At 37.6% G+C, this 15,512-nt stretch overlaps 1 protein-coding gene across 2 annotated transcripts; it reads right to left on the bottom strand.

The window, feature by feature from the left end:
• Positions 1-451: 451 nt before the first annotated feature.
• On the bottom strand, positions 452-7,077 carry LOC131530761 (major histocompatibility complex class I-related gene protein-like). 2 transcript variants are annotated; one of them, XR_009268479.1, is made up of 5 exons: positions 6,963-7,077; positions 6,228-6,494; positions 5,853-6,131; positions 5,372-5,662; positions 452-2,007 (listed from the first exon to the last, which is right to left on the bottom strand). XR_009268479.1 is itself a non-coding variant. In XM_058761198.1 (4 exons), the coding sequence occupies exons 2-4, from the start codon at positions 6,343-6,345 to the stop codon at positions 5,460-5,462; spliced, it is 600 nt and encodes a 199-aa protein (XP_058617181.1). In that variant the 5' UTR covers positions 6,346-6,494; positions 6,963-7,077; the 3' UTR covers positions 4,930-5,459. The 2 variants fall into 2 exon arrangements, 1 of the variants encoding a protein (XP_058617181.1); XM_058761198.1 differs by lacking the exon at positions 452-2,007 and having other exon boundaries at positions 4,930-5,662.
• Positions 7,078-15,512: the final 8,435 nt, after the last annotated feature.

Below are 15,512 nucleotides of genomic sequence, written 5' to 3'. Positions count from 1 at the left end.
GATGGTTTGTAACAATTGAAAAAAATACCAGTTAAGCTTGCAAAATTTCATAAACAAGCCCTTATGGTGACGCTGGCCTACAAACATAATTTCTCACCAATGAAGTATTATATTTGGAAAAACAAAGACATCTTATACAAAAATTAATCTTTATATTTTGATTACTGGTTTGAAAACAATATTATAGTAGTTAGCCAGCTCTTAAACAATGATGGAGTTTTATTAACGTATAAGGAATTTTTGAATACATTTAAAATACCAGTTAGACCTAAGGAATTTGCATTTGTAATGGATGCAATCCCTCAAAAAGTTTTGACCCTTCTCAGAAGTGCATCACAGGAGAAAGATTTGAATTTTGAAGAGATCAAGAGTAAAATATTTATTGGTAATACAAATATTATACAAAATAGACTCTCAAATAACTATATTAGGAATACACTTAATAACACTGTTTATCCTCCAGCTCACCTTTTCTGGTCTTCTGTATTTGGAGATGTGAATTGGCGTAAAGCTTGGGGAACAGTAGACAAATTCTATAACAATTCTATAAAATTAATAACAAAGTAAAAGAGGTTTCTTTTAAAATAATGTGTAGAATATATCCAGCTGGAACGCTTTAAATTCTGTAAAGGTGAAAAGGAAACTATTTTTCATTTATTTTTTCACTTTATACACACTAAAATATTTTGGATTGGTGTGGAGTTATTTATTAAGAAAATGTTGGACATTTCTTTGCAGCTGTGTGGATTTGATGTAATAATATACTTTGGTGATCATGGATTTGATAAAGATAAAACATACTTCATACAATTGTTAATTTTAATGGGGAAGTTTCATATTCATAAAATGAAGTGGTCAGGCTCCAAACCAAACTTTTCTCATTTTATAAACGATTTCAAGCTGCATTGTAAAGTCCTATGTAATTGCACAAGTAAAAAGGCTATTAGAACTCATAATATTGTAAGCAGGTATGCTATGTTTCATTATATTAATGTTGTTCATCTTTTTCTATGTTTTCTTTTACATTTGAATGTTACTTGTTGTATTGTTCTGATGTAAGGCATAAAAAAGTTGCGCGCAGTTGCTCTCCACCACCTGCGCTGATCAAAAGCATGATGGCAAACGACTGACGACACAGCTTAATGCTCATTGGTTCAGACAACCGTGATGTTGCATTCTCTTCTAAAATGTTTTATTTTTTTAATCTGGTTTCAGGCGATTATGTATTTAAATTGTGCATGAATATTCCCAAACACTATGACAGTGCGCCCTGCTGAAAAAAATATAAATAAATAGAACCCTGCCCAAAACACAACAGAAAATGTATTGGTTTTAATGGAAACTATAATGGTGTCTGCTGGTATGTGATGGATTCTATTGGTGGGATGTTAAATCCTATTGGAAAAAATGCCCAAAACACACTACAAAAAGGAATTTTGTAATGGTTTTACTGGAAAAAGCTAATGGTTTATAATGGTATTTTAATGGAAGCCATTAGAATTTCTGTGATTGTTTCTACTGGGCTTCTATTGTTTTTTTTTTTTTTAGCAGGGCGATCTCTATGTGAGATATGTGATTGTCATATTTTCTATAAAAATCTGAAATACACGTTTGAATTAAAATAAAAATGGATGATAAATAGGCCTTTCGTATGGAATTAAACAGCAAGCACTTTGAGTGTCTTGTTCATCATATTTATATTCATATAAAAGCAACAGAACTGAAATTATATCATGTTTATCAGTAGCACAGCATACGAGTGAGAATAATGTGATATCCAACTTTGATCTTGTAGGTATCTGTTCCACTTCGAGAGGGCAGAACTGTCCGTCTTGACTGCGCTTATTTCACTCCTCCCCTCACTGCAGCCGCCTACTCTCGCCTACATTTCGGGCGAGGCGAGGCACGGCGCATCTCAAAAAAGCTTAATGACAGCAGCCCCGCCCACCAGAGCAGAGAGGACCATTCGGATCACAGCTTCAGTAGAACCACAACAGTGTTCAGAATCTGAGGAATAAAAACATCAAACTGAGATCAGCTCAGTCAATAAACGCTATTATCATTAATATTTTAATTCTGAGCCTGTATGAAAACTAATAGCAGAAGAGTGTCTGAATTACACAAGGACACTGGAGCTCTGTCAAAAGTGTGTCTGCATGTGTTCAGCGATTAGAATATAACAAACTGTTTTTTTTGGCAATCCAAAATGAAGAGCTACAACACATTTTCAGTGTCCAACAGAGTAAGTAGTTTTTGCATTGACTTGTACCTTTACTTTAATGTGGACTCACACCTCTTTCCACAAAGCATGTTGGAAATTATGCTCATATGAAAATAATGCGTAACTAGGACATGTTGCATTCCCAAATGCACATTAAATTCACAGCACAAGCATTTGCTGCATTCACTGTGAACTGATACAAAGATGAAGACATTAACTTCTTGTTTGCTGAACTGTTGCAAAAAATCAATATCACATTTACAATCATGCTGATACTAGAAAAAAAAAAAACAAAAAAAAAAACAAACAAACAAACAAACAAACAAAAATGGCTCAATTGCTCATGTAACATTAACTATTTCATAGTGTTTATCCACACAATAGATCGTCTCGGTCACGTATGTAACCCTCGTTCCCTGAAGGAGGGAACGGAGACATCACGTCGGGTGACCGACGAAATTGGGATCTCGCCAGAGAGACCAATCCACTTTGAGTGTAACTAAATGAGCCAATGGACATTGGCATGCGATTATTTTATCCAGCTGCCGCTGATCACAGCATGAGTATAAGAGGCAGCAGGTGCACCACATTAATTCATGCTTTCGCAGAGGAGCCGAGCCGGTGACCCAGCAGCTCTGCGGTGGTACAGCGACTGTGGCGAGGGGATGTGATGTCTCCGTTCCCTCCTTCAGGGAACGAGGGTTACATACGTAACCGAGACACTCCCTTTCAGTTGGTCACTCCAAGTCACGTCAGATGACCGATGAAATTGGGATCCCTACCAAAGCGCCACAGGAGCTGCCCCTTCCAGTGCCCTGTATAGGCCTCCTGATCCTTCCTATAAGGCAGACGATAGGACCGGGCTCTACACAGAGAAGGTCAAGTACTGTTTTTCCTTGAGCAACCCAAACAGTAGGACTTGGATAACACTGGGAAGCGTGCCCTTCCGCTTGTCCATTTTCGTGCCCTTCCGGCCTGTCCATTTTCAGTCAGGTTTGGTGGGGCTGAGCATCCTGCCTGCGACCGGCTCCACGACGCTGCCTGGTGGAAGGCTGCTGCGCGGGAGCGGGGGTGGCCACGGCCACAGGGGGGCACCCTCGGCGACGAGCAGGCTGAGGGGCTGCAGCCGGAGTGAAAGCATTAGGTTTTCTCTGGCGCATGATGTGTTTGATCAGTCTGCTTCTGGGCTGCCGAGAACTGCTGGGCAAAGCTCTCGACAGCGTCGCCGAAAAGGCCAGTCTGTGACACGGGAGCGTTCAGGAACTGTACCTTCTCCTGCTCCTTCATGTCAGCGAGACACAGCCGGAGATGGTGCTCCTGGACCATTAACGTGGACATCACACGACCCAGAGACTGTGTGGTCACCTTCGTCGCTCGAAGCGCAAGGTCCGTTGCAGCACGCAGCTCATGTAGAACCGCCAGGTCGTGACCATCCTCGTGCAGGTCTTTCATGGCTTTGGCCTGGTGGACCTGCAGTAACACCATGGTGTGGAGGGCAGAAGCCACCTCCCCACAGGCTCTATAAGCACTGCCAGTTAGACCTGACGAATACTTACAGGCCCGTGAGGGGAGACACGGGTCACCCCGCAGGGTGGTAGCAGCTGCTGGGCACAGTTGCATGGCCACAGACCGCTCCACCGAGGGGATGTCCGCGTACCCCAAAGCGGCCCCACCATCGAGGGTGGTGAGTGCGGAGAAGCCACAAGATTTGTTTTGGGCAGTGAAAGGTGCCTTCCACGATCTTGTAAGCTCCTCATGCACTTCTGGAAAGAATGGCACCGGAGGGGGGCACTGACCCCCACCGAGAAACCACTCCTCCAGCCTCGATGGATCGGGACGCGGGGGAGGATTCCACTTGGGGAACTCTGACTCCACCGGATGCAGCGCTACCCCGGGTGCCGGGACGAACGCTGGATCGCTGCAGAGGGACATTTGACATGTCTATTACGCAACTCCGAGATGGTCATGTCCCCACAAGAAGAACATGAACCATCCATGAAAGCATCCTCAGCATGCTGAATGCCCAAACATGTGAGGCAGCGATCGTGACTGTCCTGAGGCGCCAGGAAACGACCACACCCAGAAACGCAAGGGTGATAAGATCTTTAAAAAGACGCGATCACCCATGTTACTCTTTTAGAGAAATTGCACTTTTAGAGAAATGCTCTTTTAGTGCTGAAGCACGCAGGGGAGCTAGCCACCGCACACTCCTAGTGTGGCTGTCAGCAGGAAGACGATCTTTCTCTCCCGTACAACATGACCACCGTTGATGCGCTGTAATGCCCGCACTCGTCTCGCAGAACACTCTCTTGTGGAAAGGGAGAGCAGTAGCTTCAACCACTACCACTCGGCTCCAAAGCGAAAGGATGAAATGCGGTGCACCTGCTGCCTCACGCTGTGATCAGTGGCAGCTGGAGGCAATAATCGCATGCCAATGTCCATTGGCTCATTTAGTTACACTTGAAGTGGATTGGTCTCTCTGGCGAGATCCCAATTTTGTCGGTCATCCGATGTGACTCGGAGTGACCGACTGAAAGGGAACAAACCACATTTCTGTTGAAAGTGAAAGTAAATGAAAACATACAGTTACCTTTAAATGTAGTTGTTCATTTAGAAAAAAAATAAATAAAAAAAATAAAAATAAATGAACAATTCTTTATAAATGAACAACTTTTTATGATTACCTAAGAGATTTGGTTTTGGAAAAATATGATGAAAAATGCTTGAGTTCAAAATTATATCTCTTGCTCTTGATTGTACATTTTGGTATCGTGGTGAACACACGTGAGTTCCCTTTCTAAATGGTTGTGCCCTATATAGGGTATATGGGACAATTTCAGACACAGCCACTGTCTTAACATAGTGGCTAAGTTTATGCAACTGGTTAATTATTGTATATTTTTAAATCTTGCTACATCAAGTTAATTCTTGAGTTATCCCCATCTCATTGGTTGTTTATGTTTGTTGCACATGCAGCAGCATTTATTTCCCCCTTAAATGTAACATAATCATCTCTCTGTAACATCAAACATTTTAGTCATTTCAGTTTTAGTTGTAATAATTAACATATAACATCTTACATCAGCTACTTAGATAAAATATGAATGAAAAGCATTAAAAAAGGTGTAAAAACAACTATTAAAAACTTACCTCTGTTGCTCCTGATCTCATTCTCAGTCAGAATCTTCCGGATGGTCTTTGCCTTGTGCTCTACCATACAAACATACTGGTTCTTCTTTCACTCGTCTGGTCTAATATTGAGGGTAGATGTCTTCTGGAAGGTCTCATCTTCATTTGGTAGCGTCTCTCCAAGATCCACATCCTCATAGTGATCCTGTCCATTTCTTAACCAGGTGATAGTCACTGATGAAGGGTAGAAACCTGTGGCATGACACACCACTGGAGACGAGGGATCTTTCTGTAACAGAGACACTTCAGGAGCTAAAAAAAAGATTGAGATAAATGTGAGGAAAATATTAGTTCTTCAGATCAGATCAGTTAAATAAATGCATCTACATTTTGTTTTAATGAAGTAATTCATGAGAAAAGAAAGAGAAACACAAACAACTCATTAATTATAATAAAACACGTCATCTTGTTGAACAAAGTAAATTTCTCAAAGACAAGCTACCTCTTCTCTCTAAATCCACTTTCCTCAAAGACAAGAAATGTTTTAACCAGTTAACGCACTCAAGTTGGTAGTATTGACTGAGTAAGTAAAGCTGTGCTCTGTCATTATCCCACTTGATCTTTGTTATTACTCCCTGTGGTACAGCTGCGATGTAGATGAGCGCCTTCATGTCTAAGGCAACATAATCCTCTCCATCATAACCGTACTGATCAAACCCTTCTGAAGCTCCAGTCACATTATCCCAACCAAATCCATACATCCTCTGATACGTATGAACACCTGAAGAAGAAAAGGAGATACCATAAAATCTGCTTATTTTTAATGTATAAGGTCATTTTGACATCTGAAACTGTAGTATAAAGTATTTTAACTCACCATGTGACTGATTGAATCGCTGCATTAGAACATGAATATTTAATTTGTAGATCTGCTGTACTTCTTTTCTGATCTCAGTGTCTTCTTTCCACATGTCTGTAGATGTAAACTCCTTCATCCAGTCCTGTCTGGGAATCAGCTTCTTTATCTCACTGTCATAATAATCAATCTGTTGTCCATCCAGTGTAGTTACAGCAGAAAACTCTGGGATCCCTTCAACCGTCTGTCCATTTATTCCAGTGTATGTAGTTATGAAAGTGTGAAACTCTGAACAAACAAAGACATAAAGCTCTCAAACACGGTTAAACACCACATTAAAATTACTGCTTGTAATTCATTTTTGTTTGTTTTTTCAAATCAATATTTTTGCAGTTCCATCATATAGGCATCACTGGGAAGCTTTAAACTCAAAATTCACCCTGTGAAAATGGTTACATTTTTGTGATATCAACTTCAAATTTGAAATATAACTTGGTTAGACATACAGCTTTAATTTTACAGCAATTTTAAAGTAGAGTTATTATTATTTTACAATTACAATTATTATTCTGTAAAACATATTTTATATTTATATCATATTTTTTAAATATATTAATAAAACAAAAGCAACACAGAGTTCAACACGGAAGTAGCTAAAGACTTTGCTGACAGATACATATTTCCATTTTAATGCCATGTCAGCTTCTATGGCTAGAAAATGTAACCTTATAATTGATGTTATGAAACGAATCTCACAAAAGGTACATAGATGAAAAAAAATGATGAACTTCATTATGGACAAAAATCCATGCAATTGACTCTCAAACAAGTGTAGTCGTCAAAGAGCGCTGCAAAAACTCCAGACTTCAGCACAATTGAAAGAAGAAGTGGTTACTCAAGGAAGTGTCAGAACATACTGTCGCAATTCAGTGAGGAAGCTTTTACTTACAGGTTGACGTTGCTTTAATGTTTTATTTATTTATTTATTTATTTTTTCTGCAGACAGACATTTATTTATTTATATGACACTTTAGACATACTAGCTATAAGTAACTTTGCAACTACCAGTCACTGGGGTATTAGTAGACTCGTATGTGGTTTCTCTCCTCCTAACACAAAAAACACTTTAAAGGTGCTTTATGTAGGTTTTTGACTCTACTAAAGCATAACAAATACTATAATATGTTTGCAGATATGTAAGAAACCTGCTAAGCTAACATATTTGTTTATCTGAAAAACAATGCTACAGTCAGTTATGGAAAGAGGAAAGAGGAGGAGGGGCCGGATGAAAAAAAAAAAAAACCTATTTTGAATTTGGACTGCAATACCTAGTTCAATCCTACATACAGCATCTTTAACTTCAAATGAGAATCACCACGACTGAAACTAAAGCTGCAGCTGTTTGAGCTTCAGTGTTTGTATATAAAGGACATTTTTTCACATTTTACCAGTTTGAATTGTATTCTTTGCTATTCAAAACTGCAGATGACATTAATTAATAATATAATTGTAACTAAAACTATAAAAATGTTCAGTTCTACTTTTAAAAGAGGAAGCAAAAGAAATTAATAAATTATTACTATATATCACAATCTTACATCACTTTGCCTTTACATCAGCTTCGATGTCCAGTGTGTCACCCAATCTGTCAGTCTGAGCTACATCAATAGACAGAGATCAGCTCAGTAAATAAACACATATAATTGTGCTGCCGCACCTGAACATGTGTGACAGAGCTGACTGATGTCCAGATGTCTCGTCTGGTTGCTGATGGGATTGTTGAGTACACAGCTGTAGATGTTTTTATCCTGATATTAGAAAATATGAGGAAAATAATGCTATAAAAATTAAAACAGTTTTGTTTGTGATTAGGATTGGGGAAAATAATGTGTGAATTTCTTAAATTTGTAACATTTGTTGATGAACATGTTAAAGATGATTAAAGCTACGTTATGTATAACTTTTGGCCCCGTAGCAGTTAGAAATAAACCTGTATGCATCTTGCAGAATAACTTTATTAAAAGCACCACGATTACTAAATTGTGTCATCTGTTATAAGGACTGTTGAACAGAATTTTAAAATGCAAAGTATTGAAAATCAAAATAAAGCTCTGTAAAGACTTGCATTTTTACAACACTATATGTTGTAAGTGTGTCCCATCAGGCAATGGAAAGTTTTACACACATTTGTCATCTTCACACTCACTTATGCCAAACACAGGAAACACATCATAAAAGTATAAGTGCTCAAGTACAAAGACCGTAAGTGTGGGTATTTGGACAGACCCTCTGTTTTGGTTGCGCTTTGGCTCTGCTTCTCTGCGCAGATGAATGTGATTCGAGGCGCCGGCACAGATACAGCACATCTTATCAGAACATATGGACACATAAATAACAGATGAATAATCTCTGTTTTTATCTGGTGATTCCCCAGGGTTTGCAGTTTTGATTCAAAATTACATTGTGAGCTTTTGTGCATTTTCGACTTTTGAATTTAAAAATAGTTTTGAATTTAAAATTATGTTTTTATGAATCTGAAAGCACAAATGACACTGTAATTGTGAATCACCATAGACAGTAACACTAAATCTGTATGTTTTCTCTTTCCCGCCACTGATGCTCATTTGAAAAAGTCCAGAGTCTGTGGTTGTGATGTTTGTGATGGTCAGAGATCCAGTCTGATGATCCAGCTTCAGTCTGTCTCTGAATCTCCCATCAGGACCAACAGATGTGGAGAAGATTTCAGCCTCTTTATTGATTTCAGCTATAACAGTCTCTGGATGTCCAAATATCCAAGCTATCACATTTAGAAAAATAAAAACTGAATCTGAAGAAAGAACTGAAGTCATAAAATCACATTTCCAACCAGTTGCCACAAACACAAACAGAACCAAAATCTGTCAAACATCTTCAAAGGTATCAGTCCACAAATATGAAAACACAAACTCTTCAAAACCGGTTCAGTAATGAAATGACAGATGAGCTGATGTGAGGCTGATCTGTAGTAAAGTCATAAGAAAACACTACTGTCAGCTAAAATAACTGCATATCTTTAAGTGTTGATGCGTGTGAACATCCAGCTCTTTTCTTGCTGATTTAGTCACACCCTCGTTGTCACTTCAAGCTCCAGTCAGCCTCAGCTTCCTGTGAATCAGTTTAAACAGAAGTAAACTGACCCATAACATGATCAGTGACTAGAGTGTCTTAAAGCAGCGTTTGATCTGCTCATGAGATCCTGAGAGTGTTTGGCTCTGCTCTCTCCTGAAACTGTCTTCAGCTCGTTTGTTCTTCATGAGCCGAGAGAGGATCCTGAGCAAATCACTCCTGATAACATGCCGATTCAGACTGAGACACTAGATGATGTTGTTGATCCGCAAATGAAACACAGACACAAATCAGTCTACAGAGATATACAGACTTTATCGTTGCCTGTTGGAGGCTGATATGTTGTGTTTACGTATTTCATTGTTTTACAATGTATATTATAATGACAGATCAGTATTTTTTCGGATTAATGGAGAAGTTGGGGGGAAGATTGTTTAATATTTTGGACAGAAAAACAAACAAACAAAAATTATTATGCTAATAATAATGTAAACATTTACAAATAATGTTAATAATATTTGAATAATGTAAATCTTTACGTGGAACACTGCTAGAATTGTTAAAATATAGTGTGTTCCTCCAGGAGGCGCTCGACATAATAAATGCAATAAAACATGGAGACACTGTGAAAAACTTTATTGATAAAGTCAAGCAAATACAGATGGCAAATATATATCAGTGGGAATGTGAGATATGTGTCTCTCTTTATCTTTTTTTAATGTATTTTTTATTTTTTTTGTATGAGAGAGAAATATAAACAATAAAGCCTTACAAATATATATATATACACACACACACATATATATATATATATATTGTCAGTCCTCTGTCGTGTGTGTCATGTGTTCCCGCCGTGTCCTTATTTGGTCATGTTCCTGTTCTTGTTGAGTTTGATTTGTAGTTTATTCGGTTCAGGTGTGTGTAATTATCAGTGATTGTCTTGTGTGTGTATATAAGGTCCTGTCTGTTCAGATTGTGTTTGTCTGGTCTACTCGTTACTTCCCGGTGTTCCTGTGTGGCAGCCCTGCCTTGTCTTACTCTGATGTCGTTATTAAAGACTATTATTTTGAAGTTACTCCTTGTCTCTGTGTTCCTCGTTCCTCCCTGCTGTGTACACCGTGATATATAAATGTATATATATATACAGTGAGGAAAATAAGTATTTGAACACCCTGCTATTTTGCAAGTTCTCCCACTTAGAAATCATGGAGGGGTCTGAAATTGTCATCGTAGGTGCATGTCCACTGTGAGAGACATAATCTAAAAAAAAAAATCCAGAAATCACAATGTATGATTTTTTAACTATTTATTTGTATGATACAGCTGCAAATAAGTATTTGTACACCTGAGAAAATCAATGTTAATATTTGGTACAGTAGCCTTTGTTTGCAATTACAGAGGTCAAACGTTTCCTGTAGTTTTTCACCAGGTTTGCGCACACTGCAGGAGGGATTTTGGCCCACTCCTCCACACAGATCTTCTCTAGATCAGTCAGGTTTCTGGCCTGTCGCTGAGAAACACGGAGTTTGAGCTCCCTCCAAAGATTCTCTATTGGGTTTAGGTCTGGAGACTGGCTAGGCCACGCCAGAACCTTGATATGCTTCTTACAGAGCCACTCCTTGGTTATCCTGGCTGTGTGCTTCGGGTCATTGTCATGTTGGAAGACCCAGCCTCGACCCATCTTCAATGCTCTAACTGAGGGAAGGAGGTTGTTCCCCAAAATCTCGCAATACATGGCCCCGGTCATCCTCTCCTTAATACAGTGCAGTCGCCCTGTCCCATGTGCAGAAAAACACCCCCAAAGATGATGCTACCACCCCATGCTTCACAGTAGGGATGGTGTTCTTGGGATGGTACTCATCATTCTTCTTCCTCCAAACACGTTTAGTGGAATTATGACCAAAAAGTTCTATTTTGGTCTCATCTGACCACATGACTTTCTCCCATGACTCCTCTGGATCATCCAAATGGTCATTGGCAAACTTAAGTCGGGCCTGGACATGTGCTGGTTTAAGCAGGGGAACCTTCCGTGCCATGCATGATTTCAAACCATGACGTCTTAGTGTATTACCAACAGTAACCTTGGAAACGGTGGTCCCAGCTCTTTTCAGGTCATTGACCAGCTCCTCCCGTGTAGTTCTGGGCTGATTTCTCACCTTTCTTAGGATCATTGAGACCACACGAGGTGAGATCTCGCATGGAGCCCAAGTCCGAGGGAGATTGACAGTCATGTTTAGCTTCTTCCATTTTCTAATGATTGCTCCAACAGTGGACCTTTTTTCACCAAGCTGTTTGGCAATTTCCCCGTAGCCCTTTCCAGCCCTGTGGAGGTGTACAATTTTGTCTCTAGTGTCTTTGGACAGCTCTTTGGTCTTGGCCATGTTAGTAGTTGGATTCTTACTGATTGTATGGGGTGGATAGGTGTCTTTATGCAGCTAACGACCTCAAACAGGTGCATCTAATTTAGGATAATAAATGGAGTGGAGGTGGACATTTTAAAGGCAGACTAACAGGTCTTTGAGGGTCAGAATTCTAGCTGATAGACAGGTGTTCAAATACTTATTTGCAGCTGTATCATACAAATAAATAGTTAAAAAATCATACATTGTGATTTCTGGATTTTTTTTTTTAGATTATGTCTCTCACAGTGGACATGCACCTACGATGACAATTTCAGACCCCTCCATGATTTCTAAGTGGGAGAACTTGCAAAATAGCAGGGTGTTCAAATACTTATTTTCCTCACTGTATATTAAAATCTGAAACTGAAAGAGAGCGCAAGCTCAAAAACTCAGCATTATTTATTATGACTAAAACACACACAAAAAAAAAAACACACACTTGAAGAACCTTAAAATTTCAGCATCTGCTTTAGATTTCAATACTTTCTGAATAAGGTGAACATATAATAAAGCCATACATTAGTAAATCTCACAAATATACAGTATATGCAAAAACAGTTTATTTTTTTATTAATTACATTATCCATTATGTACCTGATGTGTGAATATGTGCTTAATAAGATAAATAAGTTTCAATAGTTAATGTGGGGTAATGTGAAGTAATCAGAAATCATAGGATTCACTCATGCTTTTTTAAGCCAGGTTGGCTACACTGATTTTATGTCGCGGTCAGGGCAGTACGCAGGTTTGTCTAAATACTGAGGTCCCAAAATGTAGTTTGGTAGGGGGGTTCGGGGGTATGCTTCCCCAAGAAAATTTAGATTTTTCTGACCTACATGTGTGCATTTTAAGATGTTTTAAGGTTCATAAATTGGATAACAATATAGGTTTAAAACCAAGTCAGTGGGCAGTAGTAGCATATTTACTCAATAATAGTATTATTGTATGTAATAACCAAAAATAAAATACTTTTTATCAGTATAAAAAGATGCTTAATGAAGTAAACGTTTACAAATAATGTTTAAAATAAGGTTTTAATAAGGCAAAACTGTACATGCTATGTGCTGCTTAACTTCTGTATTCCTCCAGAGGAAAAAAAAAAAAATTATATATATATATTAATAAAGGCAAGCAAATACAGACGGCAAATGTATAGTACAGTGTCCTATCTGAGAGAAATATAAGCAATAAGCCTGTTAAACCAGATCTGTACAATAACGACATTAGAAAACAGTTACATTTTAAAATCCCTTAAACCCTGAATCAAATATGAAGTCGTATATATATATATATATATATATATATATATATATATATATATATATATAAAGGTAAAAGGAAAGCCTGTTAAATAATGTAAGCAAAGCTATTTTTGGTAATCTGTACTTAATAGGAAAACCACTCATTACACACATGAAGAACCTTCAAAATTCAGTGTCTCCTTTAGATTTCAATACTTCTTGAAAAAGATGAACATATAAAGTCACAAATATTTAGAAATGCAAAAACAGTTTGTGAGAAATTACATCATCAATCATGTATCTGATGTGTGAATGTGAGTTTGATCTTGTTCAGTTCTTCTGGATCTGATGTTATAAACTAGAAGAATGACAGTAGCCACGCTCACCAGAGCAGAGAGGACCAATCGGATCACAGCTTCAGTAGAACCACAACAGTGGACAGAGTCTGAGGAATAAAAACATCAAACTGAGATCAGCTCAGTCAATAAACGCTAATATCAATAATATATGAAGGACAGGAAAAATGATCTCTACTCACCATAGACAGAAACACTGAAAGTTTTTAATGACTTGCTTAGATTTAAACGGTTTGGTCCATCTATCAGTAGTAAATAACGTCCAACATGTTGAGTTGTGATGTTTGTGATGGTCAGAGATCCAGTTTGATTGTCCAGCTTCAGTCTGTCTCTGAATCTCCCATCAAGAACATCATCATATACAGTCATGCTGTCGTCCCGTTTATTGATTTCAGCTATTAAAGTCATTTCATTTCCAAACCTCCACTGAATCCAATCATCATCCATTATTTCAGTAAGATCAGAGTTTAGAGTGATTGAATCTCCCTCCATAACTGATATTTCATCTGTATCATCAAACACACAAAGAGACAAACAGGAAAAGGATTTGTCACAAATTTATTACTGTAAAAATACTTTATAATTGTTTACATAAGTAATTAGTTTGAAAGTTCATTTTCAAATATAAAATAATATAAACAACAGAACAGACACAAAAGAAGCAAAATAGTGTGTGGAGTAATATTCTATCTGGTGATGAAAAATAAAACAGGTGGAACAAATATTTAATTCACCATGGATAGTGAGAATGAACAACATTATGCTCTTATATTTTTTCTCTACTTCATACATTCCAGAAAGTTCAGCTGTGAAGTTTGTGATGGTCAGAGATCCAGTTTGATTGTCCAGCTTCAGTCTGTCTCTGAATCTCCCATCAAGAACATCATCATATACAGTAATCCTCCTAAAGCGCCATTTATTGATGTCAGCTATTACAGTTCCTTGAAATCCAAAGCTCCACTCAATCTGATCATCATTCATTATTTCAGTAAGACCAAAGTTTAGAGTGACTGAATCTCCCTCCTTCATTGGTATTTCATCTGTATCAACAAGCACAGAAAACAAAGAGAAACAGGGATCATCAGATTGAGAGTGTTATTTGATGGTTTACTAAAGTAAATAGTTATAAGTTTAAATTTTAAATGAATGATATCATAAAAGAACAGAAATGGTGTTTGGATTAATAACTGGATATGTTTTAGCTGATTCTGTAAGGATCATACATTGGCCCAACAACAGAATCTAGCAGTAATGCGCTTATGCTAAATTCACTTAATTTGTAATACTTTTGTTTCAGTTTCACTATAGTGATGTATTTAATCTGACACCAAAGTCAAATGGCTCTAAAACTTAAAACAGACTGATTTCATTATTAATTTAAGGGTTGTTATTAATTAGGGTATTTGATTATTCTAGTATTCTCTTTTTCTTTGGTTATTTGCTCATTTACGGGCTCATATTTACTCATTTGTGTGCTCTTAAAATACAAAATTAAAATATAAAACAATTGAAACAATTACTTTAACCCACCATATACATCGAGGCTGAAACTCTTGATCACACTGTTGATCTGTAGTTTATAATCTCCATCATGTTCACTTGTGATGTTTGTGATGGTCAGAGATCCAGTTTGATTGTCCAGCTTCAGTCTGTCTCTGAATCTCCCATCAAGAACATCATCATATACAGTCATGCTGTCCGCCGTTACATTGATTTCAGCTATTAAATTGTATTCATATTCAAACCTCCACTGAAGCACATCATCATCCATTATTTCAGTAAGACCAGAATTTAGAGTGACTGAATCTCCCTTCTTCACCATCACTTCATCACCAAACACACCTGAAGAGTTTTTCACAGAATAAAGCTTTAAAATCACTTAATATTGGTTTGATGAAGCTTCACTTTTTTGGCATATTAAAATAAAACTTATAGCTATATTCATCTCTTTTAAAAGATAAATACCTTATCCAGATTTAGTGTGTTTTGTTCTTCCCTTTAAAATATTTAAAGATATAAAATACTTTCCTCATGTTTTGATGGTTTAATCGAACTTGTAGAGTCATTAATACCAGTTTTCTGTTTCTGTCGTTTAGAATAAATATCTGCTAGTTGGGAGAATTTCAAGCCATTTGCATGCTATAGGCTTTACTGTGCTAATTAGAAAGGCATGGACAGCTGTATTTTTCTATCCACACTTCT

The sequence above is a fragment of the Onychostoma macrolepis genome, chromosome 22 (genome assembly GCF_012432095.1).
Source record: "Onychostoma macrolepis isolate SWU-2019 chromosome 22, ASM1243209v1, whole genome shotgun sequence".
NCBI lineage: Eukaryota > Metazoa > Chordata > Actinopteri > Cypriniformes > Cyprinidae > Onychostoma > Onychostoma macrolepis.
Note: the sequence above shows the minus strand (reverse complement) of the source record. Positions and strands in the feature narration are given on the sequence as shown.